This window comes from Lynx rufus, unplaced genomic scaffold, assembly GCF_022079265.1.
Source record: "Lynx rufus isolate CCGP_SWC_20201006 ecotype Redwood Valley unplaced genomic scaffold, mLynRuf1.p SCAF_16, whole genome shotgun sequence".
In the NCBI taxonomy this organism is placed as follows: Eukaryota; Metazoa; Chordata; class Mammalia; order Carnivora; family Felidae; genus Lynx; species Lynx rufus.
The window spans coordinates 39835001-39862459 of record NW_025814830.1 but is presented as its reverse complement, the minus strand read 5'-3'; the positions used below and the strand labels follow the sequence as shown (position 1 = coordinate 39862459).

General features: G+C 43.9%; 1 protein-coding gene across 5 annotated transcripts in view; it reads right to left on the bottom strand.

Moving 5' to 3' along the window:
• PRMT7 (protein arginine methyltransferase 7) overlaps positions 1 to 27459 on the bottom strand; it is a 46730-nt gene that overhangs the window by 12831 nt on the left and 6440 nt on the right. For all 5 annotated transcript variants that reach the window (XM_047078640.1, XM_047078642.1, XM_047078644.1 and 2 more), the window contains exons 4-9: positions 25060 to 25096; positions 18099 to 18248; positions 12143 to 12251; positions 5647 to 5759; positions 1685 to 1926; positions 1280 to 1460 (exon numbers count right to left, since the gene is read on the bottom strand). In XM_047078640.1, the coding sequence (XP_046934596.1) occupies positions 1280 to 1460; positions 1685 to 1926; positions 5647 to 5759; positions 12143 to 12251; positions 18099 to 18248; positions 25060 to 25096 (832 nt within the window). The remainder of the gene's footprint in view (positions 1 to 1279; positions 1461 to 1684; positions 1927 to 5646; positions 5760 to 12142; positions 12252 to 18098; positions 18249 to 25059; positions 25097 to 27459) is intronic.

Below are 27459 nucleotides of genomic sequence, written 5' to 3'. Positions count from 1 at the left end.
ACAACAAAACACAGAGAGAGGATGGTGCCCCAGGGCCTCCCAGGCGGAAAAGGAAGGCTTGATTCCTTGGCCCTGAACAGGCACCTTTCCCACTTTTTTTCCCTTTAGGTGTGCATATAAGGGGTGGACAACACGTGCACTTGAGAGAAAATTCAAAAGATATAAAAAGGTCATGGAGTAAAAAGTAAGTTTGCTTTTCACCCCTAACCTCTAGCCCCCTTCCCAGAAGCAACCATTTTTACCAATTTATGTGGAGTCTTCCAAATATATTCTTATACACACCCACCACACATATACACTCATAAACACATAACATCTTATTTTTATTGATACCAACATTGGCATAGCACACACTGTTCAGCACCTCTATTTTTGTTTCACTTAATGATCATCCTAGAGATTATTCTCCATCAGTGATAAGAGAGCTGCCTCTCTTAGCATCAGTAAGGATGCAGTCCCCTACTGGTGGCTTCTAGGTTGTTCCAGTCTTTTCTGTTAAATCAGGGCTGCAGTGAGTATCCCAGCACACGTCATTATACACAGACACCAATCTATCCAGAACCTAAATGCCTGGAAGTGGCATCCTTCCTCTGATGACAGATTAGGTAGGCCTCCTTGTGCTCCACGGAAGCTGTGATGCTCACTGGCCAGTTGTCCCCACAGCTCTCCCGACAGTGCATTACCAAATTTCCTGAACTTCATCACTAACAGGTGGAAAATCATTTCTCACTGCAGTTTACATGTGCACTGCTCTTATGAGTGAGGCTGAACAGCTTTTCACATGTTAAACAGTACTCTGCATTTCCTTTTCTGTAGTTCACGTCCTCACCCACTTTCAACTGAGCTAGAAAAGGTACCCGTTTTTTTTAGAAAAGCTAGATTTTGAGGCCACGCAGAAAATAAGTCTGCAGACAGACTGTAGTCCTCCATTCCAACTTGATGTGAGGCTCCCTGGGATTACTCGGGGGCAAGGGGTGTGGGCTCTGAGAGTAGCTGTGCTAGGAGTTGGGAGAGCCAGCACATCCAAGTTTCCCCAAGGCCCCCTCTGTGGCTGCTGCCTGAATTCGGCTGAGAGATCTATTTTATATCTTATTATGATAGGTAGCCTTGCCTTTTGGGGATTTTTGTTTGTTTAATTCTTCTCTGACATTGATTCTGACATAGCCCCTCCGGTCTCTACATTCTTGTGAATCTAAGGTTCAACACGTTACTTTCCCACAACCAGAAGTGGGTAAGTTTCCTGATTTACATGAAAATGTGCTCAGGTATGATCTCTTACCTGTAGCTCCTCTGGGTCTGAGTGTGCCCAGAAGGGGGCCATGCTGCACTTAATCTTCCCCTCAGGGTCCATTTCAATGTCCCACCAAGAGAGAACCACCTGAGCTCGACCAGATGCCAGAGGTTCAAACTGCCGGCTGTGGCAGGCTGCTGAGCTACTGACTTGCTTGCTGAAGTCCACACTGTGGAAGAATATGCAAGAACTTAAGTACATTTTAAGCCCACACACTCCATTTTTAAGCTTTTATGGTGACATCACTAGCAATGGGACTTGTCTGCAATGGACTCCTGCCTTCAGAAGCAGCTGACCTCAGCTAGGTTTCCTTCTCACTCATGAAGAACTTCTAAAGACCCCAATTCCACCAAATATCTTAAAACGCCGTCAGCTGGGGTGGCTTCTTGGTACCTGAACATAGGCAGCACATCACTGAGGACAGTGAAGTCAGCGGATGACACCTGGTTCAGCTGAATGTCATAGACAGAGGGTGCACCAGGGCACCTCTCCAGTTCCAAGGGGGGGACGATGACCTGCTCTCCACAGCTGGTATGCACGGGGATAGGAAAGAGCTTATTCCATGACCACATCCTCCTGGACTCCACCAGCTGAGCATAGACAGTTGCTCTGTGAGGCACTGCCTCACAGTTTTCCTAAGTTTGTTAAAAAACAAAAGAAGAAAAAACAAACCAGTATATTATTAGAAAATAAACCCACAGTAATCCTCATGGATCAAAAGAGGTTTGTTCCAGGCATGCCTAAGTGGCTCAGGCTGTCAGTTGAGCATCAGACTCTTGATTTCAGCACAGGTCATAATCGCAGGATCTTAGAATTGAGCCCTGTGTGGGGCTCCACACTGAGCATGGAGCCTGCCTAGGATTCTCTCTCCCACTTTCTCTCTTTGTTTCTCCCCCGAGCGCGCCCCTCTCCCCTGCTTGCACTCTCTGTCTCTCTCAAGAAAAAAAAAGACAGAAGAGGAGAGAAGGGGGGGGGGAGAGGGGAGGGGGAGAGGGAAAGGGAGAGGGAGAGGGTTTGTTCCTTAATATCAGGTCAGTTTAGCAGCATCTAACGCCTTACCACTATCAGAACAGTGAACTGTTTTTGGCCTAATGTCCTTGGGAAAGGAGAAAAAAGGAACCACATTTCAAAAAGAATACATGCTATATCTAAAATGATTTATGTCAGATAAATTCCTGGCTACATGACACTTTTAAATACTTCAAAAATAACCCTTAATTGTTATCATGCTGATTAACTCCCACATCAACTTTGAAGAAAGAGTCCAAGACTTCCTGCGAAGCAGTAATTCTGGCACTGGGCTCAGAGTTTCTCTTAGGTACAGCTCTCACCCAGACGCCAGAACCTTATTGCACAGCCCAATGGACAAGTGTCCACCCTCAGATGACCTAATCTCCTGGCCTCACTGGGCACTGCCAATTGCTCCCCTTGTTTGGTTTTGGCTGAAACACCTCATCCAGTTTCCCTCCTACCCCATTCTTTCACCTGACAGCCTCTACGCACCAGGCACCAGGGGCCCAGCCATGAGGAAGACACAGCTACTACTGGAGGGAAATGACAGGCATAGGGTATCTCTACCTTAGTACTAGTGACCTCTTGGGCCAGATGATCCTTTGGTATGGGGCTGTTTGGTGCATCATACCATGTTTATCAACACCTTGGCCTCTATCCACAAGGATGCCAATAGCATCTCCATCTCAGTTGTAACAACAAAAATGTCTCCAAGCATGACCCCTGATGAGAAGTACTGTTCTCCCCCTCTGTCTCCTTCAGAAGGCTAAACTTCCCCTGTTCATCCTTCAGAGAGAACTCCAGACTTGGTCTGGGCCCACCTTTCTCTCCCTCCACATACTCTCCCCTGAGGGAGCTCAGCCAGGGAAATTTGGTATTTCGTTTACCAAATACCACGTGTCCAAAAGCCTTCTGGTCCACTCCATTTGGCTGACCCTCAGATAGCTCAAACTCTGTCTAAACCAAACAAATCACCTTCACCTCTCCCCCTCCTTCCCAGGTTTGGTGGTCCTCCCATTCAGTAGGGAACACCAACATCCAATCTAATCACCTAGCCCCAAACCCTGGCATCATCCTCAATGCCTCCACATCTAAGTAATTACCAAGTCTTTGACCACCTTCCTCCTCCCCAAGTCTACCTCTCCAGGCCCATTTCCCTGGTCTCAGCTGAGGCTCGTCTCAGCCTCAGGGCCTGGATGACCCCAACCACCTTCCAATCAGTCTTCCTACCTCTGATCTTACACCTCAACTGCTCTCCAAATGCCTGCCTGCATGAATCCAATGTCAATCCCCTCCTGTGGTAACACACTGCCTTCTGGAGCACAGGGGCCCATCTGAATGTAGCCCTGCCTCCCACACTACCCATAATGCCAACAACTTGCCCTGTACCAGCTCTTCTTCACATCTTTCTGCATGCTGACCTTTTCTACTGAGAATACCCTCGTCTGCCAGGCCAATACTTGATGATTCTTGAAGACAGACTCAGCTCAAGCTTTATCTCCCTTCATGCTCCCCATCATACCCTACCAGAGCGGACAGGATCTCACCCCACTGACCATCTGAGCATAACTCCAACTGTACTGGGATAATCTGCTCACCTACCTGCCTGTCTGGGAGTGCACCTTCATATTCCTGGTACTCAAAAAGGAGCCCAGAAAAATGAAGGCACTTGATAAATCTACCTTCTCAGATTAATCACTGGGTCATTCATCACCACATGGACACCAGATGGACTATCTGTTAGACATGCCAGCATCCTAGTTCCATGACCCTCAACAAGGCAGGAAGAGGGACAGGGCAATGGAAGCCTTTGTGTAAAGCCGTAACTCTTTCAATCTCAGAAACAGGGTGGACAGATGGGGACAGCGATTAGAACAGACAGTGGAGGGGCACCCAGGTGGCTCAGTCAGTTAAACACCTGATTCTTGGTTTCGGCTCAGGTCATGATCTCACAGCTTGCGGGATCGAGCCACACATCGGGCTCTGTGCTGATAGCATGGAGCCTGTTTGGGATTCTTTCTCTCCTCTCTCTCTGTCCCTCCCCCTACTTGCTCACTCTCAAAATAAATAAATAAACATTAAAAATAAACAAACATTAAAAAAAAAAAAATACCCCCAGACAATGGACACCTAGCTGCACAGGTCAGCTGAGAAAGGAAACTGCAGATGGCTGCCTGCACAACTCATAATTATTAAATGTATTAGAGAAAAGACCAATTGGGCAACACTAACATAATTCTAACATCCTCATTCTCTGTTTCAGGGATTCATCTAGTTGGTAGTTTTTGTTTTGTTTTGTTTTGCTTTAGCTGATGGTTTTAATGTGAAGAAACAGCAATAATTACTAACATTACTAGAAAAAGATTTCACATTTTGGAGACAATGAGACATCTCACACAGCGTAGGGATCTGTGGAACAATCACCATCACATGCTGACCGTGTGAGTAAGGTGGACTATGGCCCCAATTGCCCTGGAAGGAGCCACATTCTTCATTGTGCGAACACCAAGAATCCCCAAAGAGGGCCCCAGACTGAGACAGTTGTAGGCTCACCTGGATGGTTCCCACAGGACAGGTGGCAGCAAAAGAAGCAGACACTCATACCTCCCCACCTGGCTTTTGCCTCTGGGGAAGCTTATGTCCATAAAAAAAAAAGACCAACATCCCTGTGATAACACTTTCAACACGCTTCTCCCTTCCCCCAAAACTGTCAACGATTATCACTACCCAAATTCTTCTACCTGGAATGGTTTCGCATTCAAGGCCTTCCACCCTCTCCCCCACTCTCCACCATTAGCTCACAAGCCCACTCAGTGTGGTGTTCTCACTGACCTACCAAATAGGTCCTCTACCTGGGATACCTCTCTCTCTTCTCAGTGCCTTTCCAAATTCCACCATCTCTACACATGACCTCATCTCCTGATCCCAGACCCCATCCGCCAGTCCTAAAACAAATGTTAGTGGTGCTTCTGTGTGCCTCTCCATTTGGCCCATCCAGTCTTTACTGTCACTGACGGTGGATCTTAGAAACAAGAAGGATGTCTGATATTTCTCCCTGGATGCTAGAACACCTTATACACGGGTGACATTCAAAGAATGTTTGCTGAATTGAATTGAATTGAAACACAGTTTCTTGCCTTTTGACTCTAGCCTACAAAGACCTGATAAGAGATCCAGAAATCCTAATTGAGGAGAACCAGAGTCTTGTAGGAATGAAGGGCACCCTAAGGTGTACAGAGAAGTACTGAGGGCTCAGGCTGTGCACAGCACATTGTATCAATGAGACCTGTGTGAGCTGGCTGAGATCACAGCAATATGTGCGAGGGAGGTCCTTGATTCCCTACCTGCACGAGATGCCTGTGTGCATGTTCATAGGAAGGCAGCGCTCCCTCTCCAATCAGTTCCGTATCAAACAACTCCGTTATCAGGATATTGGCACGGCATGGCATGTCACCATCTAAGAAACATGAACAAAGAGCCAGAAGCAAGCGGTCAAAAAAATATTTACAACAAATACGTGAAAGATAAAAGGTTAACAGATCACTAAATTGAAAGCATATACATATACCGAACAATTCAATAGTGTCATGCAACTAACTTTCCAATGGCTCACCAAAGAGCCCATTTCGATGTACATATACACATCAAAATACCAGCAACTGATAAGTCTTGCTTAAGAGAATGTAAGTGTCCACTACACCACTCTTTCAATTTTTCTGTACATTTAATATTGCAAGGGACTTGCAGAACTGATAAGAAAGCTATAAACACCCAAAAAGAAAACCAGGCAAAAATACAAACAGACAATTCAAAACAGAAAAATCAATCAATTATATGGAAAATGTTATTTATTTATTTATTTATTTTTAAAGTAGGCCCCATGCCCAGTGTAGACCCCAACACAAGGCCTGAACTCCTGACCCTGAGATCAAGAGTCAGGTGCTTAACCAACTGAGCCACCCAGGCACCCCAAAAATGTATCATTCTTATTAGCAATTGGAGAGATGCAAATTAACAATTAAATAAACTATTAATATATTAACAACAATGATTTGAAAAACAAAAACTTAATGCTTCTACTTTTTAAGTTTATTTTTTATTTATTTTTAAGAGAGAGAGAGCGAGCGAGCACGAATGGGGGAGAGGCAGAGAGAGGGGGAGAGAGAGAAATCCCGAGCAGGCTCCATGCCATGAGCATGAAGCCCAACCCTGGGGCTTGAACCCATGAACCATAAGATCATGACCTAAACTGAAATCAAGAGTAGGAAGCTTAAGTGAATGAGCCACTCAGGTGCCCCTGAATGCTGGTACTTCTATTTCTAGGCTGCACAGAGAGAGAAAAACCAAAGCAAGAGAGGTTGCATGATTCCAATGATACTACAAGATCCAGGATTCAGAATCCCCAGTTCCTTCTACTAAATCCTCCTTAATTAAGTTAATTTCTTGCTACCAGTCAATTCCCCAAATAATAGTTGTTTTAGAATACTAGGATCAGGGAAGACCTTTTGCTGAATCTATTTCTCAAACCTCCATCATGTAATGTAATGTTACTTCTACAATTACAATTTTTAATGAGCCAAGAGACAATAAACTTTGGAAGGGGCTAATTATCATAGAGAATTAACCATAAATACTTCTAATGGCACACAAATTCTCATCTGACAAAGCCCACTCATCTTCCCCACAAAGAAGACAAGTCTCATGGATAACAAAAGGAAAGAGAAGCATTTAGGAAGCTCAAAGGAGGGTGAGGTAGAGAAAACCTGAAGTCATGGAGACCTGGGGCTGGATCCCACTTTCTAGCCTTGAACCTTCAGTGCTGACCATCAGTCACGTAATCTTTAAAACAAGAGTAATGAGGGGCGCCTGGGTGGCGCAGTCGGTTAAGCGTCCGACTTCAGCCAGGTCACGATCTCACGGTCCGTGAGTTCGAGCCCCGTGTCAGGCTCTGGGCTGATGGCTCGGAGCCTGGAGCCTGTTTCCGATTCTGTGTCTCCCTCTCTCTCTGCCCCTCCCCCGTTCATGCTCTGTCTCTCTCTGTCCCAAAAATAAATAAAAACGTTGAAAAAAAATTTAAAAAAAAAAAAAAAAAAAAAAAAACAAGAGTAATGAGATATAGTGGTAACACAGCAAAGGAAAAAGCTGTCCACTTTCACTTTCTTTTTTAAGTTTACGTACTTTGAGACAGGGAGAGAGTATGTGCACACATGCTCAAGAGCAAGGGACAAAGAGGGAGAGAGAAAATCCCAAGCAAGCTCTGCATTCTCAGCACAGAGCCCAATGCAGGGCTCCATCCCAGGAACCTGTGAGATCATGACCTGAGCTGAAATTAAGAGTAGGACACTCAACTGACTGGGCCACCCAGGTATCTACATTCTATGAAGTACCCTTGTGCTCAATGGCAGTATGCCATGCAAGGAGGCTGACAAGAAACATCTGTCTCTTGGCACAGAGACTGCCCTCCTGAATGGCACTGCCCACATCTCTGATATCATGCCAAACTCGAACGGAAGTATATTATCCCAAACTGCACCCAACCCCTACACAACTGCTTCTCCCTCCGATGCTTCTGCCTCAGTGGATGGCACCACCGGTCACACAGCCCTGAAACCAGGGCATCATTTGTCAGCTCCAGGAGAGCAGAGACCCTGCCTGCTCTGCTTGCCATTTTACCCCAATGCCTAGAACAACACCTAGCACCCACAACAACCAGCAAACATTGGCTGAATTCTTGATTCCTCCCTGTCATCTTACATCCAATGAGTCACCAAGCCCTGCCAATTCTACCTCCTGAATAATTCTTAAAACAATTTTGTAACTTAAAATGACTTATTATTCAATTTGCTTCAAATAAACTAAGTTTTATGATCCACTGAATCTCAATAAATACTCTTGAAGAGCCTGGTATCTAGCATGTGAGTGCTAATACAGGAGGGTGCAGTGGGAACCTGGGGAGGGGTGGTTACCCCAGTGCCTTGTATGTCTTTGCCACATGACTAGATGGACAAATGTTGCTCCCCAAGTTACCTGTGGAGTACTTGGGATCAAACTTAGCCACCCACTGTAGTCAACTAGAAAACTAGATAAAATATATGAAACAAGTGCTTTCAGATGTTGAATAAGAGGAAACAAATTTGTTCTCTAAGAAGAGAAACAAAGTGACCCCTGCAACTGCTCTGGCTTTCTGCCAGTAGGTAGTTTCCAGATGCTGTACAAAAAGCAGGATGTCAGGCAGAACGTAGCAATCTTGCTGAGGTAAAGAGATAGCAACTGAAGCTGAGAGAGGGCAGGTGGCTGGGGCTCACGACTGGGGGCAGGGACCAGAGAGGATGTTACACAGAAAGCAGGTTTCCGAAATCTGCACAGGACTCCCCCGAAGCCTCTTGTTGAATATATTCACACATATAGAAGAATATAGAAAGTCTGGCAAAGGACAACCATAGAGCTAGAAATTGAATAATTTCCAGAGCTTACAGAGGACTGGGAAACATTCTAGTTCCAATCAGCCAGCAACAGACACTAAGCGGAGACCCCAGAAAAGCCATGCTTTGCTAGTGTGACCAAGGTAGTCTTAAAACAGGGGCGCCTGGGTGGCTCAGTCGGTTAAGAATCTGACTTCGGCTGAGGTCATGTTCTCTTGGTCCATGAGTTTGAGCCCTGCATCTGGCTCTCAAACAGCTCAGAACCTAGAGCCTGCTTCATATTCTGTCTCCCTCTCTCTCTCTGTCCTTCCCCTACTCATGCTCTCTCTGAAAAATAATAAACATTAAAAAAAAAAAAGAAGGAGGAGGAGGAGGAGGAGGAACAGTGGTTTTCAATACAGGGCAATTTTGCCCCTACCCACCCCCAAGACATTCAGCAATGTCTGGAGACATTTCTGGTTGGTACAAATGCTAGTGGGGGAGTAGGTGATACCAGCTTCTACTGGTTAGAAGCCAGGGGTAAACATCCTCCAATACACAGGACAGCTCCTCCCAACAAATTATCAGGCCCAAAATGTCACTTTTGAGAAAACCTGACTTAAAATTATTCTAACCCAGGGTGCCAGGTGATTCAATCAGTGGAGCGTGTGGCTCTTGATCTCAGGGCTGTGAGTTCGAGTCCTACATTGGGTGTAGAGATTAAAAATAAAAATCTTTAAAAATAAATAAATCAATAAATAAAGCTATTCTAACCCTGCTCCAACAAAGCTTAAAAACAAGCCCTGAGGGGCGCCTGGGTGGCGCAGACGGTTAAGCGTCCGACTTCAGCCAGGTCACGATCTCGCGGTCCGTGAGTTCGAGCCCCGCGTCAGGCTCTGGGCTGATGGCTCAGGGCCTGGAGCCTGTTTCCAATTCTGTGTCTCCCTCTCTCTCTGCCCCTCCCCCGTTCATGCTCTGTCTCTCTCTGTCCCAAAAATAAATAAACGTTGAAAAAAAAAATTTAAAAAAAAAACAAAAACAAACAAGCCCTGAAAGGATCAAACTAACCTACTAGTAGCCCAACCGCATGCCAGGCAAAGCCTATTTTTTTAATTAAAAAAAAAAAATTATATTTATTTTTGAGAGGGAGTGAGCAGACACGAGACAGAGAGAGGGAGATAGAAAATCCAAAGCAGGCTCTGTGCTGACAGCAGAGAGTCCAAGGTGGGGCTTGAACTCACAAACCATGAAATCATGACCTGGCCAAAGTCAGGCACTTAACTGACTGAACCACCCAGATGCCCCCAGACAAAGTTTTTAAAGGGAGGCAATAAACTCTGGTACTCAGCAATGCAAAACTTTCTTCAATGTAGATTAGATCCCCCCCTTTCTAGAATTTTGAGTAAGTGAAATCACCCACATGTACTCTTTCTTTTCTTTAGCATAATGCTTTTGGGTTTCATCCACGTTCTGTGGCTAAAGGGTTGCTGAGTAGCACTGTGTGTGTGCATACTTTAATTTGTTCATCCCCTCACCTACTGATGGACATGTTAGTTTCTTAGGTCTTGAGGTTTACTGTGACCTTTGACACTTGTTTTGAGAAGAAGCTTAAGAATATTCACAATGTTGAGGCGCCTGGGTGGCTCAGTCGGTTGGGCATCCGACTTCGGCTTTTTTTCAGGTCACGATCTCGCATCGCAGTGAGTTCGAGCCCCGCGTCAGTCTCTGTGCTGACAGCTCAGAGCCTGGAGCCTGTTTCAGATTCTGTTTCTCCCTCTCTCTGTGACCTTCCCCCATTCATGCTCTGTCTCTCTCTGTCTCAAAAATGAATAAACGTTAAAAAAAAAAGAAGAAAGCACATCAGTGGATGCCTAGGATCAGTGATACGGAGGCAAAAGACTATAAAGCGGCCATGAGGAAATCTGTGCACGGTAAAGACTTTCTAGTCTGGAATGCAGAAGAGGTTACAAATGTGTTTACATTTGTCCAAACTCAAACTATATACTTAAGACAGATGCACTCATTTTTTTTTTTTAATTTTTTTTTTTTTTCCAACGTTTATTTATTTTTGGGACAGAGAGAGACAGAGCATGAACGGGGGAGGGGCAGAGAGAGAGGGAGGCACAGAATCGGAAACAGGCTCCAGGCTCTGAGCCATCAGCCCAGAGCCTGACGCGGGGCTCGAACTCACGGACCGCGAGATCGTGACCTGGCTGAAGTCGGACGCTTAACCGACTGCGCCACCCTGGCGCCCCGTCATTTTTAAAAAAATTTTTTTAATGTATATTTTTGAGACAGAGAGAGAGAGAGAAAGAGAGTGCACACGCACTGGGGAGGGGCAGAAAGAGAGGGAGAGAAAGAATCTGAAGCAGGTTCCAGGCTCTGAGCTGTCAGCACAGAGCCTGATGTGGGGCTTGAACTCTGGAACCGCGAGATCATGATCCGAGCCGAAGTTGGGCGCTTAACTGACTGAGCCACCCAAGTGCCCCAGATGCACTCATTTTATGTACATTATACCTCAATAATGTGGACTAAAAAATGAGATAATTATTTGCACACTCTTTTGTAGGCTTCAAAAATAAAGGGCACACTAATCCTTTCTTTTGTGCATGTTTCAGATTCTCCATTTAAAAAAACATTTTTTTTAAATGGGACAAAAACGTTGATCTTATATAGATGCTTCCATCTAAAATACTGCATTTTAAAAAACTGGTGATATACATAACCTCATCCCAGAAGCTTCTTTTGCAAATCTTTCCACTGTCTCTCCAGGTATCAAGTGGCATGTGAAATTTTAGAAGTCTGACTCAAATGCCTACACTATAAAAAATATTCTGAAAACCTGGAGAGACTGTGCTATACAAGCAAATCTCCCATGTTGGATGCTGAAGCAGGATGTCAGCACTAAGCAAACCTCTTTCTGTTATCTACTTAGTTCTACTTCTGTCGATAAAACTCAAATCTCTGAGAACTGAGTCACATAAGAATTTCAACTTGCTTAAAGCAAAAGGAAGTTTCATTTGTCTCACCACTGTTGAGCATTAGTTTTGGTTTACTCACTGCTGATTTGCTTTCACTAGTAGAGAAGCAAAGTACTTATCTTCAGACCAAGTGGAGAGGCCCTATTTCTCTTCAATAACCTGAATACGTTTATTCCAGATAACTAGAATAAACCTTGTCTTCTCTCCTATAAGAGTGAATAAGGCTTTTAAAACAGTATGTTTTGCTTTTTTTTAAGTTTATTTATTTTGAGAGAGAGAGCACGAAAAAGCGCACTATCATGAGAGGGGCAGAGAGAGGGAGAGAGAGAATCCCAAGCAGGCTCCATGCTGTCAGAGCAGAGCCCCATGAGATCATGACCTGAGCAGAAATCAAGAGTCAGATGCTCAACCGAATGAGCCACCCAGGCACCCCTCAAAACAGTATGTGTTGATCTTACCTGGCCCCATCGTCACCTCAGTAGAATGCTTGTTAATAATCTTAATCTTATCACTGAAGCCATTTTTCTCCACAATCTTTACAGCAGCATCAGCCATAGGCTTGAAAACCTAGAAATTGGAGCCAAAACCCAAGTAAAAATGAGCAATAAATTAAATAACATCCTAACATCAAAGATTAGTAATCTCTCTTTAAATGGAGAATCAAGACACAATATGTCTTGATACAGGTTCTAAGACTTGAAGTAAAAGAGGTCTCCATTACAGAGTTACCTCCTGAATATATAAAATGTACCTCTGTTACTGTTTGATACAGGCAAAATATTTCTTGGGCTGATTTGATCTAAATAAATGAGACTTCACCTTTGTAACTTAAATAGTTTATTCTCCAAATGCATGTCATAAAAATGAACACAAAGGGAAGGCCATCCACTGGGTTTAACTTGCAGGAGTTAAACCTTACATGCTAGGCACACTGGGGACGCAGGGCTTCCCAGGAAGGTTGCACTACCTAGTAAGGACGGCAGGTGTCAGAGCCAGGCTAGAAGAAGGCAGCAAGGGGATTTGCTTCACAAAACCACACCCTGGGGGAATGGGGCTGGACAACTGTACTCTCTAGAAGGAAGTGAGACTGTTACTGCATTAGTTGTTAAATGTAAACAGGCGTCAGCTCAAAACTGTCCCAAATCCTCTCTGCTGGCATAATACAGCCTCTATTTTATGGCATTCGAGGACCTCCATAATATGAACCACCTTAGTTCCCCCAGCCTTATTCCCCTCCTAATCCATCCCCACCCATGACTGATGCTCCGGCCACACTGATCTTATTGTGCACTAGGGAAGCCTTAGCCTTCTCTGCCCTACCCCAACCTGCCAAGGCAAACCCAACTTTCCAGGAAGCACGAAGCCCCCGCTTCTCCAAAGCCTTCCTAAACCCTTCACTTATCCCTAAACACAAACCCCTCCAACTCTTACTTTCTAGCTTGCCCAATTTAGATTGCACGGCTCCAACCACGATAGTGCATAAAACATACAGATGCACATGTGGCCACACCTACAGAGTGGAAATGGAACAAAATGATAAAGTAACTGGTCACAAGGACAAGATTTCCATTTTTCCTAAGTCCTTTTCTGCGTTTTCCATATTTTCTACCATGAACACATACTTCTTTTATTAAAATCAAAAGGAAATGCTATATTCTTCTGTAAAGGATACATATGTGCTTACCTAGGAAAAAAATCGTTCCAATCTGTTTCAAATTATTTCTAGGATCTGGCTTGGTGTTTTTAGATGTAGTCTGAGGGCCTCAAGACCTCAGTTCTCACCCATCACTTTGCCTCCACCCCAAAGTTATCACAAGTTCGTATCATCCCCTCAGCCCTCCTGCCTCTGGACATTATCACTCATCTCTTCTGTTGACCCTTCAGGCTTGACATTCACAGTCTCCTCCTTAGCTTAAGACCTCAAAATCTCTCCCAGAACACTTCTTTCTGGAATGGCCCCTGAAGATGACTTCCCAACATCATTCTGTGTACTCCCCTGCACCTCCAGTTTGGGGAATGACTGTATCACTTCCAAGTGGTACACCTGTCTGGTCTAAGTGTAACTGAATCTCTCAGGCCATGTCACTCAAGTAAGTTAAATAGGATTGAACCTTATTCTGGCCAAAGATACCCAAAGAGAGGTTTGCTAGAGATTTCTGAGAAAGTTCTTCTTGCTCTTACAAAGAAGGAAAATAAGTGAGGAAACCAGGACCACGCTTTATTCTCAAAGCATTTGCCACAGAAATCACTGTAACGAATACACCTTCCCAAAATATTCCTCACTTTTCAAATGTGTTAAAAGAGAAGTTTATAGTCACTGTCTGTAATTCCTTGCATTCCATCTACTCCTCAAACCTATTCCCCTGAAAATACCATTTAAAGGAGGTCACCTCCTAGCTGCCAACCTAACAGCTTTCTCTCAGTCCTCATCCTACTCAACTGCTACATCAGTGCTAACACAGTGACCACATGCATTTAAATAGACGTTGATTCAAACTAAGTGAAATTTAAAAATTAAGTTCTCAGGGCGTCTGGGTGGCTCAGTCGGTTAAGTGTCCGACTTCAGCTCAGATCATGATCTTGCAGTTTGTGAGCGCAAGCCCCACGTCAGGCTCTGTGCTGACAGCTCGGAGCCTGGAGCCTGTTTCAGATTCTGTGTCTCTTTCTCTCTACCCCTGCCCGACTCACACTCTGTCTCTCTCTCTCTCTCTCTCTCTCTCTCTCTCTCTCAAAAAAAAAAAAAAAAAAATTAAAAAAAAAATTCAGTTCCTCATACTAGTCACACTGCAAGTGCTCAGCAGCCGTATGTGGCTACGGACCACTATGTTGGCCAGCACAGCTATAGAATATTCAGCATCACAGAAAGTTCTATATGACAATGCTGGGCTAGAACATCCACACTTGCTGACCACTTCCTTTTTCCCATGAATGCCCTGCAACCTTGGCTTCCACCTCTGCCCTCTAGGGTCTCTTTGCATCTGTCTGAACTTGCTTTACTGGCCACCCTTCTTCCCTCACAGGCATGTCCCCAGCTCTGCCCTTCTCATTTTACTCTCTCCTTGAACAATCTCCTACAATGCCAGCTTCACCTGCCACATCTGCAAATGAGTTTGGAAATCGCCTGTACATGCCACTCTCTAAAGGTTCAGACGTCCATCTCCAGAGACTAGCAGGTTCTCACTCATTGTTCTAGACCTGTCTTTCCAGTTGTGGAGCTCAGGCAGAGTTGAAAACCACAGGGCAGTCCAGCTAGAACTGAGTTGAGAGGTTCAAAAGGTGGTCACTAAAGTAAAAGCTGGGAGGCCACCATAAGATGTCAAGAGCCAAAAAGGAAAGATCTGAGAATCACAGACCAGAGTACCAAGACAGAAATTAGAAATCCAGGTAACTGAGATGGAAATATATAGAAAAACCCAACAGCACAGTCCTACCAATTCTGCCAGAAAACATGTTCTTACCGTACATATATATATATATATAACATACATATATGTATGTGTGTGTGTACTTTTTTTTTAAGTTTATTTACTCATTTTGAGAGAGAGCGCGAGCAGGGGAGGGGCACAGAGAGAGGGAGGGAAGGCGAAATCTCAAACAGGCTCTGCACTAAGAGTGAGGAGCCTGAAGTGGAGCTCAAATCACAAACTGTAAGATCATGACCTAAGCTGAAATCAAGAGTCAGACGCACAACCGACTGAGCCACCCAGGTGCCCCCTCACCCTGTATTTTCAATTAGCAGTCCACGCATAAAGTGACTCCTGCCCTGGGACCTGTCTCTCTCATACTTACCACATCCAACATGAAATGCATTATCTTTCCTACAAAGTAAGTATCTTCTTGAGTTCCTCTCACCAGTCAACAGCATCACTGTTCCCCCAGACAACCATGCTAGAAATCTCACACTCACACATCCTCTCCCATCCAAGATACCACTGTAGGGCTAGCACCTTAATTAGCAACCAAAAGACCAAGTCTCCAGGTCTAGCTCTCCTATTTATTAATTGTGAGATTAAGTCTTTAATCTCTCTGGGTCTTAGTTTCTTCATTTGTAAAGTAAGGATAATAAAATTTACTTGAGACTAACTAAGGTAACTATCCTAAAATATAAATTTTTTTGTATCTGTTTAAAAATCATGATGCTGGAGGCACCTGGGTGGCTCAGTTGGTTAAGCATCTGACTCTTGATTTTGGCTCAGGTCATGATCTCACAGTTTATAAGACTGAACCCTGCATCAGGCACCATGCTGGATGTGGAACCTGCTTGGGGTCCTCTCTCTCCCCCTCCCTCTCTCCTGCTCATATTCTCTTTGTCTCTCTTCTCTCAAAAAAAAATCTTGATGATGCCCCAGAAGGCCAAGAAATGACTCTTCATCTTTTTATGAAGTCCTGAGACAAGTGCACAGAGTCATACACTCATACACATACATACACACACACACCCCTACCTCTCTCAGGACTTAATGGAGACCTGAACCCCATTTTTCTTTTTTTTTTTGTTAAGATTTTCTTTTTAATGTTTATTCATATTTGAGAGAGAGAAAGAGCACAAGTGGGGGAGGGACAGAAAGAGAGGGAGACAGAATCCAAAGCAGGTTCTAGGCTCTGAGCTGTCAGCACAGAGCCTGATGTGGGGCTCGAGTGCTGAGATCATGACCTGAGCTGAAGTCGGGCGCTTAAATGACCAAGCCATCCAAAGGCCCCTGAAACCTATTCTTTTTTTTTGTTTAATGTTTATTTATTTTTGAGAGAGAAAGAGACAGAGCATGAATGGGGAGGGTCAGAGAAAGGGAGACACAGAATCTGAAGCAGGCTCCAGGCTCCAAGCTGTCAGCACAGAGCCCGACGTGGGGCTTGAACTCAGACTGCGAGATCATGACCTGAGCCGAAGTCGGACGCTTAACCGACTGAGCCACCCAGGCGCCCCTGAAGCCCATTATTCTTATTTCAGGCTAAGAACAACTAACTCAGGATACTGAAGTTAGAAGTCTTTATTGTAGCACTCAGGTCCTCCATAGTGTGGCTACAATCTACCTTTCTGGATTTCTACCCTGACCCTGTTTGCCATGACTCTGGACAATACAATACGGGATTCCCTCAGCCTAAAATGCCCACCTTTCTAGACCATGAACATGAGGGCCACACTATAGGGAAAGAGGGGTGGGGAGCTAGAAGGAGTCTGAGTAGAATACCCCAGAGTGCTGCCTCCAGACTTTATGTGAGAAAGCAAAAATCTTCTATCTTGTTTAAGCCAATGTTATTTTGGGACTTTGTTATTCACAGCTCAATCACCATACAAACCAAATCTTGTAGGAAAAAGTGTTTAAATACATGCTACCTTTTCCCAAAAGCTGTGAAGAACATATGCCAAAATTTCAACAATGGTTAACATTGTGTTAACATGCTATTTTTGTTTTACATTTACCATATTTTCTATGGTAGAATGCATTATTTACTTTATCAGCAAAACAATGTATGTTTAATGTTAACAATAAAGAAATGAAATGACAGACTGCCCAACTACTGACAAACATAGTAAGATAGCAGGCTCAATGGAGACATTTAAACTAGTAGGTCTCGGGTGCCTGGGTGGCTCAGTCGGTTAAGTGTCCAACTTCAGCTCGGGTCATGATCTCACAGTCCGTGGGTTCGAGCCCTGCGTTGGACCCTGTCCTGACAGCTCGGAGCCTGGAGCCTGCTTCGGATTCTATGTCTCCCTCTCTCTCTGCCGTTCTCCCACTCATTCTCTGCCTCTCTCACTCTCAAAAATGAATAAATGTTAAAAAAAAAAAAAAAAAATTAGGGGCGCCTGGGTGGCTCAGTCAGTTGGGCATCCGGCTTCAGCTCAGGTCATGATCTCATGGTTTGTGAGTTCGAGCCACGTGTCTGGCTCTGTGCCGACAGCTCAAAGCCGGGAGCCTGCTTCGGATTCTGTGTCTCCCTCTCTCTCTGCTCCTCCCCCACTCATGCTCTCTCTCTCTCCATCAAAAATAAAAACATTAAAAAATATTTTTTTTAATTAAAAAAAAATTTAAACTAGCAGGTCTCAACCTTGGTGCACAGTTAAAACTCCCAATGCCCAGGCCACATCTCAGAATAATTAAATTAAAACTGGAGTCAGGATAGCGGGGTGGTGAGGCAGGGGAGGCAGTAACCGCATCAGTATTTTCTGAAGCTATTTAAGTACTTAAGTGATTCTGACATGAGGCCAAGACTGAGGACTGCTGTTTTCAGAGGAGAAAAGGAGACCCTGGGGTAAGGAAAGGTGTCTGATTCATCTCCATATCCTTAGAACCTGGCTCTATGCCTGAAACAGAGTGAGCACTCCATGAACATTTGTAAACAAACAGATAGGCAAGGTACATGACAGACTTCCCACACAACACACAGGACACATATCTGAACAGTGTGGCTCACCTCAATGGCATAGCAGAAGTCAGCCCCGGCTGTGACCGCCATCATTGACAAGAGTCCCGTGCCAGTGCCAATGTCAAGAACCAAAGCCTTCTGTCCTCTGTCCTTCACCCTGCTCACAGCAGCCCGGATACCTTGATAATATTTTATATTCTAAGAGAAAAGGAGAAACAGCTATCACTTCATACCAGTTACTATAAACAAATGCAAGGATACTTTGTGAAGTTTGGGAGTCATGGATGGCAGCAGCAATGTAAGTCATGGTTCCATGGCTTTCTGGCCTGTCAAGGAACGGCATTGGCTAGTTGAGTAAAGCAGGCCTTGAGAGACTCCCAGAGCACTGGGTCAGCCTCTTGCCTTTTATTTGGTGATTGTCCCTCCCTCCACACCCACTCTTTTGTACTCTGCTTAGAGGGGCTGGGGCTCTGCCAACAACCTTCTCTTTTTCCAGCTATTAGGTATGGACAATAGGGGAACTACAGGGCGACCGGCAGGTAGGAAGAGGCAGAAAACTTGTTCCTTCCCAAATGGTTGCTGCTCTCATCAGGGTCCTCCCAGAAGTGGCAGCCAGCTCCAGATGCCAGCTCCTCCCCAGCTCCTCTCTATACTCTCATCACCAGCCTCCTTGGGCACCTCAGAGACAGGTGCAGCACTCATGCAGCTGTCCTTCTCGGAGAGCTGAGCACCAGTTCCACAGGACCTCTCCTCCACGCTTCCGGACTCATGAAGCTCACTCTTCTGTATCATCAGCCCTAGGCAAGTTAGCTGCCTCCTGCAATTACTACCACTAGGTAACCTTGGTGCTCCCATTTGCTTCCCAGGCCTCCCACATCTGTGTTACCAATTCCCCCTGTGAAATTCCCTCTGTTAAAATAGTAACATGGCTTTGGATTTCCTTACTGGACTCTAATTCACAGGGGTTCCTTGTCTCAAAAAATAATCCCCTCCTCAGGAAATCATTTCTTTGTTTTTAGTTCAGGTCTTTCGCAGCTGACACAGATACATTTCCAATCTGTAACAGTTTGGCTCCATAGGTACCCTGACCCTTCTGATGAAAACAATAATGATAGGGAAAACACATGCAAATCTTTTAAAATGCACTAATGAGCTGGCAAGTTAGAAAGAAACATTAAGAGGCCAAACTCCTGGGGGCGCCTGGGTGGCTCAGTTGGTTAAGCGTCCAACTTCAGTTCAGGTCATTATCTCACGGTTGGTGGGTTCGAGCCCCACATCAGGCTCTGTGCTGACAGCTCAGAGCCTGGAGCCTGCTTCAGATTTTGTGTTTCCCTCTCTCTTTGCCCCTCCCCCACTCATGCTCTGTTACTGTCTCAAAAATAAATAAACAGGGGCGCCTGGGTGGCGCAGTCGGTTAAGCGTCCGACTTCAGCCAGGTCATGATCTTGCAGTCCGTGAGTTCGAGCCCCGCGTCAGGCTCTGTGCTGATGGCTCAGAGCCTGGAGCCTGTTTCTGATTCTGTGTCTCCCTCTCTCTCTGCCCCTCCCCCGTTCATGCTCTGTCTCTCTCTGTCCCAAAAATAAATAAACGTTGAAAAAAAAAATTTAAAAAAAAAATAAAATAAAATAAATAAATAAACAAACAAACAAACAAACAAACATAAAAAAATTAAAAAAAGAAAGAGGCCAAACTCCTGGAAGTAGATTCCCCTCAACTGAGCCTTAAGGTGACTGCCTGACAGGGTGACACCTTGATCACAGCCTGCAAGGGACCCAGAGTCAGGGCACACAGCTAAGCTTGAGCTCAGATTCCGAACCCACAGAAATGATGAGACAATAATAACTCTTTTCAGCCATTAAGTTCTGGGATAATTTGTTATACAACAGAACATAATACAGGACTGGTATCAAAAGGGCAACATTCTCAGACCTGAGTGCAATCAAGTCAGAGATCTCAATAACAAAAATATAACTAAAGAAAAAGAGATTTTTGAACATGAAAAAATTCTAAACTCACAGGTAAAGAACCAAATCAAAAGAGAATTAGAAAATATCTAGAACTGAACTTTTTAAAATTACATTATCAAAACTCAGGGGATAGCAAAAAGCAATATTTGGAAAGAAATACGTTACAAAAGACAAGAGATAAGGTAAGCATCTGTCTCAAAAAATTAGAAAGAGGACTGCAATATAATCTCTAAATCAGCAGATGAATAAAAATAATAAAACACAAAAATTAATGAACCAGGGAACAAATATGGAGATTTTATAGAAATTTTTTATAAAAGTTATTTCAAAAATCTAATTGATGAGCCTCTGATAAGTCAAAAAACAAAAGGGAAAAAAGAAGTAAGCAAAAACTGGGAATAAGGGGTGGGGGAAAGAGCACGGTACCACTATATATGCTGCCAATATTAGAAAGATTAAAGATTATAAACAACTTTTAGCAAATACATTTTGAGGTACACCTGGGTGGCTCAGTTAGGCATCTCTTGATTTCAGCTCATGATCTCACATTTCGTGAGATCGTGGCCATATTGGGCTCTGCACTATCAGCTCAGAGCCTGCTTGGGATTCTCTCTCTGCCACTCCCCCTAGTGCATGCACGTGCTCTCTCCCTCTCTCTCAAAATAAACAAACATTAAAAAAAACTTAAGATTACAGAACTTCAAATCAATAAATAAAAATCAACTGAAATTTTATATATCAGCAGCAGCCTTTAAAACCTTGGCAGAGGAGGGGCACCTGGGTGGCTCAGTTGGTTGAGCATCCAACTTCGGATCAGGTCATGATCTCACAGCTTGTGAGTTTGGGCGCCGCATCGGGCTCTGTGCTGACAGCTCAGAGCCTGGAGCCTGCTTTGGATTCTGTGTCTCCCCTCTCTCTGCCTCTTCCCCTCTTGCATGCACTCTCTCTCTCTCGCTCTCTCTCTCTCAAAAATAAATAAATGTTAAAAAAAATTAACGGGGCGCCTGGATGGCTCAGTCGCTTAAGCACCCGACTTTGGCTCAGGTCATGATTTCGTGGTCCGTGATTTTGAGCCCTGCATCAGGCTCTGTGCTGACAGCTCAGAGCCTGGAGCCTGCTTCAGATCCTCTGTCCCCCTCGCTCTCTGCCCCTCCACCACTCATGCTCTGTCTTACTCTGTCTCTCAAAAATAAATAAATGTTAAAAAAAAAAAAAATTTAAGAAAAAATTAAGAAAAAACCTTGGCAAAGGGGCAGCACCTGGATCAAGTGTGGGACTCTTGACCTTAGCTCAGGTCATGATCTCACAGTTCATCAGTTCGAGCCCCGCATCAGGTTGTGCACTGATGGCGCAGAGCCTGCTTTGGGGTTCTGTCTCTCCTCTCTGCCCCTCCTTGCCCGTGCTTTCTCTCTCTCAAAATAAATAAATAAACTTAAAAAAAAAACCTTGGCAAAGGGAAGGATTTCTTAAACAAGAGACAAAAAGTACCAGCCAACAAAGATTAAAAAATAAATCCTGACATTAAATTTAAGAACTTGCATTTATCAGATGAAAAAACAACCCATAAAGTAAGACACCTACAATACATATAACTGACAAATGGTCAGTACCCAAAATACATAAAGAACTCTTATAAATAACTAAGTATTAAAAGAAGAAACATGAAGGGCACCTGGGTGGCTCAGTTAAGCATCCGACTTCAAGTCAGGTCATGATCTCGCAGTTCGTGCGTTCAAGCCCCATGTCCGCTCAGTGCTAACAGCTCAGAGCCTGGAGCCTGCTGTGGATTCTGTGTCTCCCTAACGCTCTGCCCCTCCCGTGCTTATGCTCTGTGTGTCTCTCTCTCTCTCTCAAAAAAAAGAAAAAAAAAAAAAGAGGAAACACAAAAAGCCAATGAACAAAAAGAGTTCATACTCAGTAGTAACCAGAGAAATGCAAATTAAAACTGACAATGACAGGCTGAATCATACCTATCAGACTGTCAAGAATGTAAATTGGTTAATACCAAATAATGGCAAGGACATGAAACAAGAAGAACTATCATACACAAGTATGAGAATGTAAAATGGCATGATCCTTTGGGAGACAATCTGACATTACCTCATAAAGTTGAACAAACTCAACGGGCAGCAACTCCATTCTTAGATATACCAACCTAGAGAAAAGTGTCCCAGAGTACAGGTCCTAGAATATTCTAGGAGCACTATGTACAACGGCAACAAGTTAGAAATAACTCCAAGGTCTACCAACAGAATAACAGGTAAGCGAGGATATATTTATACAATGGAATCTATACATCATGAAAATGCATGAACTACAGCCTCATGAAAAATGGATGAATCTCAAAAATAATGGTGAGCAAAGAAGAAAGTCATAAAGATTAAACAGTATGACTCCATTATATAAAGTTCACAAACAGGCAAAACTAGGAATTTACTTTTTTAATACAACAGATGGTAAAACTATAAAGAAAAGTAAGGGAGTGACTGATATAAAATTCAAGACAGTGGAAACTTCTAGGGGGAGAAAAAGGAATGCAATCTAGGAGTACACAGGGGAACTGTAAGTAACTGTAATGTTCTATTTCCAAGCTGAGTGGTAAGTCTATGAACATTTACTATTCTTTTTTAAACTATACATACACATTTTATACTCTTCTCTATGTCTGTCACAATAAAAAAGTTTTTTATAGAATAAGAATGGTAATAAATCTTAAGATAGCAGCACTGAATTCGAAAAGAAAATGAATAGTGGGGCGCCTGGGTGGCTCAGTCGGTTGAGCGTCTGACTTCAGCTCAGGTCACTATCTCGCAGTTCATGGGCTCGAGCCCTGCGTCGGGCTCTGTGCTGACAGCTCAGAACCTGGAGCCTGCTTTGGATTCTGTGTCTCCTTCTCTCTCTGTTCCTCCCCTGCTCACGCTCTCTATCTCTCAAAAATAAATAAAGATTTAAATAAATAAATAATGAATAGGGGGTGCCTGGCTGGCTCAGTTGGTGGAACATGTGACTCTTGATCTTGGGGTTGTGGGTTCAAGCCCCAGGTTGTGTATACAAATTACTTAAAATCTTTAGGGACACCTGGGTGACTCAGTTGGTTAAGCGTCCGACTTCAGCTCAGGTCATGATCTCGCAGTTTTTGAGTTTGAGCCCCACATCAGGCTCTCTGGTGTCAGCACAGAGCCCACTTCAGATCCTCTGTCCCCTCCGCCTCCCATGCTCACTCACACTCGCTCTCTCGAACATTAAAATAATAGTAAATAAAAGAAAATGGATAATGTCAAAATTCTGACAAAAAGTGATTTCCCAATCAGAATCCAATTCAGCCTAAGTCTTAACTGTAAGGACAGAATAAAGAAGTTTTCAGATTAGCAAAGTTTTTAAACTCTCACCTCCCATGCACCCTCTCATAGGACACTAAGGAAGAATGTGCTTCACCAAAAAGAGAGGGTGAACCACAGAGGAACACAGGGGAACCAGGAAACATGGGACTCAATATAAAAAGAGAAGAAAACGGGGATGCCTGGCTGGCTCAGCTGGTGAAGCACCTGACTTCGGCTCAGGTCACAGTCTCACATTTCATGGGTTTGAGCCCTGTGTCAGGCTCTGTGCTGACAGCTCAGAGCCTGGAGCTTGCTTCGGATTCTGTGTTACCCTCTCTCTCTGTGCCTCCCCAGCTCACTCTGTCTCTCTCAAAAATAAATATTTTTTAAAAGGGGGGGATTAATTAATGAAGAGGTAGGAACATTCCTCAAACGAGTTTGGATTTTAACTTGACAACAGCGAGAGGACACCGAGGATGGTGCTAAACAGGGTTGTGAGGGTTTTAAGCGGAAGAATAACATAGATTGGCATTTCAGAAAGACAACCCTTGGGCTGCTATGTAAAGAAAGGAAGAGAGGTCAACACTAGTAAATGAGGTCTGAGCAGGCAGTAGGGTTGAAAGATTCACACAATTTGATGACAGACTGTGTGCTCAGATGAGGAAAAGGGTGCCATTTTTCTGCCTGGCTGACTGAATGAATGGCAATGCCATTTGTTCAAATCCCCTGGAATTTGAGCCAAAAAGGATCATCTTTGCAGATGATACTAAAATCAGAGAGGCTCACAAGCTCAAGAAACCAGTAAGAAGCCAAGACCACTAAGCTAGAGAAAATTAGTCAAATCCAGAAGCAATGTCTGTCCACATCCTATAATTCCCCAATAGCTCAGCAAAGGCACTCAGCTATTTGATAAAAATCAGGGAAGCACCTAGCCCCTTTTGGTGTATTCTACACACTAATGATGCTCAAGGAGACTGTTCTGTCATGATGTTGCCAAGAAGTATGCATACTGAGCAGTTAACCAGGGCTGGATGAAGTAGACACCAACAACAAAGCCTCATGACCAACCTGACCATGTGCCCTGATCTTTCTCTTACCCTACACTGCTTAGCTCTTAAGCTTGGCCCTGAATCCTTTGCCTTCAAGCCTCTGCATTTCTGAGCCATCCAGATGAGAATGACCAGTCAAGCACTCTGGTAGACCAGGAAAGCTTGCATTGCTAACCATCGTAACACCAGAACTGTAACATAATTCAAACAGGAAAAGAAAACTCAGATGAAACAAAAAGAAACAAACAAACAAACAAAAAGCTGAATGAAATGTCACAGTGCAACAGAAGTCAAATTTGCTTTTACAAAACAGTCTGCAGTGGCCTCTAGAGATATGATTTTAAAATTACAAACGGACTACACGAGGTAAAACTGTGTAATTAGAGAATCTGTATCTAGAGGAGATTATGGAGATCAGCTAGTATATCCCACTCCTTTTAAATCCTAATAAACAAGATCTGCAGAGGTCCCATGTTTTCTCCAAGGCCACACTCAAGTGAACAGCAGAGCTGGAAGTAGGACAAGGCCTCCCAACTGATTTCCTGACCACTCGTTACACCATACTGCCTCTGTACATTATTCTAACATCATGTCTCTGGAGGAAATTTTTGATCTTGTAACTAACTAAAGGTTTCAACACCACAGCAAGATAATGGTTTCCTTTTACACTTACTCTGTCTTTGTCATGTAACATATCAGCATAGGAGGATCTAAAAAGAAACAAAAGGTCAGAAACCTCTATTAATGATATGCATTAACATATGAGAGCATTCACATATATAAATGCATTCCTAAGTCAAATGGAAAAACATCCAGGCCCATTTTATTTTTTATTTATTACTGAACTATAATTGACATGCAATGTTACGTTAGTTTCAGGCGTACAACATATTGATTCACAATTCTATACTCAATGTTCAATATGTTAAGTGGAGTCACCATACAACATTATAACAATGTTCCCTCTGCTGTACTTTTCATCTCTAACCCAGGCCCATTTTAAACTATTTTAGTAGAGTTATAAGCTAAAATTCTCTAGTATTGCAGGAAAAAAAAAATCTTAAAGATGTTTACTTTCAGCAAAGAACCTCAGAGCTAAAAATGGTCTGGGAGTTAACCCTGTCACAGCCACCAGCATGCTGATCATGTTATATGTCACACATTTTTTTTTCTCTCCAGAACTCAGGCTCAATTTGTCTAATACTTTACATAATCTTGCATACATTTGCACATTACGATAATCACAGATTCAACACCGCAGAGACGAATCAGGGAAAGTATATACCTGCTGTGTAAGTGAGGGGTATCATGCCCTGCACTTTCCATTAATTCACAAACTTGAAAAATCTCTGGCAGGGTCAGGATAAGCTCCCAGAACTCAGCAGGCCCAGCCCAAAGATGCTTTCTGAGAGATGCAGGTGAGAGCAAAGGTGCTTTCACTAAACAGAGGACCTCCAGCTTCAGATCAACAACAGAATCACTGGAGACCTGTTTTTTGTTTTTGTTTGTTTTAAATAGACTCCATGCCCAACATGAGGCTTAAACTCACGACCCTGAAATCAAGAGTTGCATGTTCTACTGATTGAGCTAGCCAGGGATCCTTGGAGAGCTTATTTTAAGTGCACATTGCCAAGGCACCTGGATGGCTCAGTCAGTTGAACTGAGTCTCTGACTTTGGCTCAGGTCATGATCTCACTGTCTGTGAATTCAAGCCCTGAGTCGGGCTAGCTGCTCTAAGTGCAGAGCCCACTGCAGATCCTCTGTCTCCCTCTCTCTCTGCCCCTCCCTTGTTTGCACTCTCTCAAAAACAAATAAAAATTAGGGGCGCCTAGGTGGCTCAGTCAGTTAAGCAGCTGACTTCAGCTCAGGTCATCATCTTGCAGTCTGTGGGTTCAAGCCCCACATCCGGCTCTGTGTTGACAGTTCAGAACCTGGAGCCTGCTTCAGATTCTCTGTCTTCCTCTCTCTCTGCTCCTCCCCCAGTCATGCTTTCTCTTCCTCTCTCTCTCTCTCAAAATTAAACATTATAAAAAAAATTTTTAATAAATACTGAAAAAAATTTTTTTAATGCAGATTCCCACGATACATGCAAACAGATCCTGATCCAGAAAATTGGGCTGGAGTCTGGAAATACGCACTTGAACTGGTACCCCACACAACTGTCACACAGGCAGCTCATATTCTAAACTCCGAGGAGCACTGTACCAGAAGAATAGCATTCTTTTCGTTTTAATGGCACACCATGGCTTTTACATGTGAACCCACCTAGGAATGTTTAGTTGAAATCTGGTTCTGTCTTTCCCTACCTTCCAAGAGGCATTTCTGGTCTCCATCTTCATAGCCTCATCATCCACTCTCCCCACCACTCCACAGACATCATTCTGCCTAAGCACTATCAACCCACTCCATCACTAACATCCAGGATTTCTGTCTCTGTTGGACACTCCCTCTTCCTGAAACACTTTCTTCTTTTCCACTTGCTGGCCATTCCCTCCTGGTTCTCCTGCCTCCTCTATTCCAAGATTCTTTCTTCAGCCCTCTACCTTTCTCATCACACACCCTCCCTCAGAGCCTGCCATCTTTTCCATCTTGAATTCTAATAACTGCAAACTGGCTCCAGACCCATGTTTATCTGCCCACTGCGTCTCTACCTGGATGACGAAACCCAGATACCTAATCTCCATCACTTTCTCTCCAGCAACACCCATTCCTCCTGTGGTCATCCCTCTCACAGAACACAGCTCCATCCACTTAGTCACTCTAATCAGAAATCTTGGGTGCTTCTGGAATTTCTCTCTCCTTCCACCACTGAACCAATGAGTTATTAAAACTCAAGCTCCTTCAAAGCTGTCTCCCCACCTCCACTGCCTCACCTGTAGGGTTGCAATATCCACCCAAATGGCTTCCACTCCCTCCAACCCACTTTCCACACCATTCTCAGTAAATGTCCCAAAATGCAGCTTAATCTTTTTTCTCCCCAGTTTAACATCTCAATCACTTACAAAATGATGTTCAAAATCTTTTGAAAGAAGGTAGTATCTTTGAGCCCTTATTCTATACCACACATTGTATT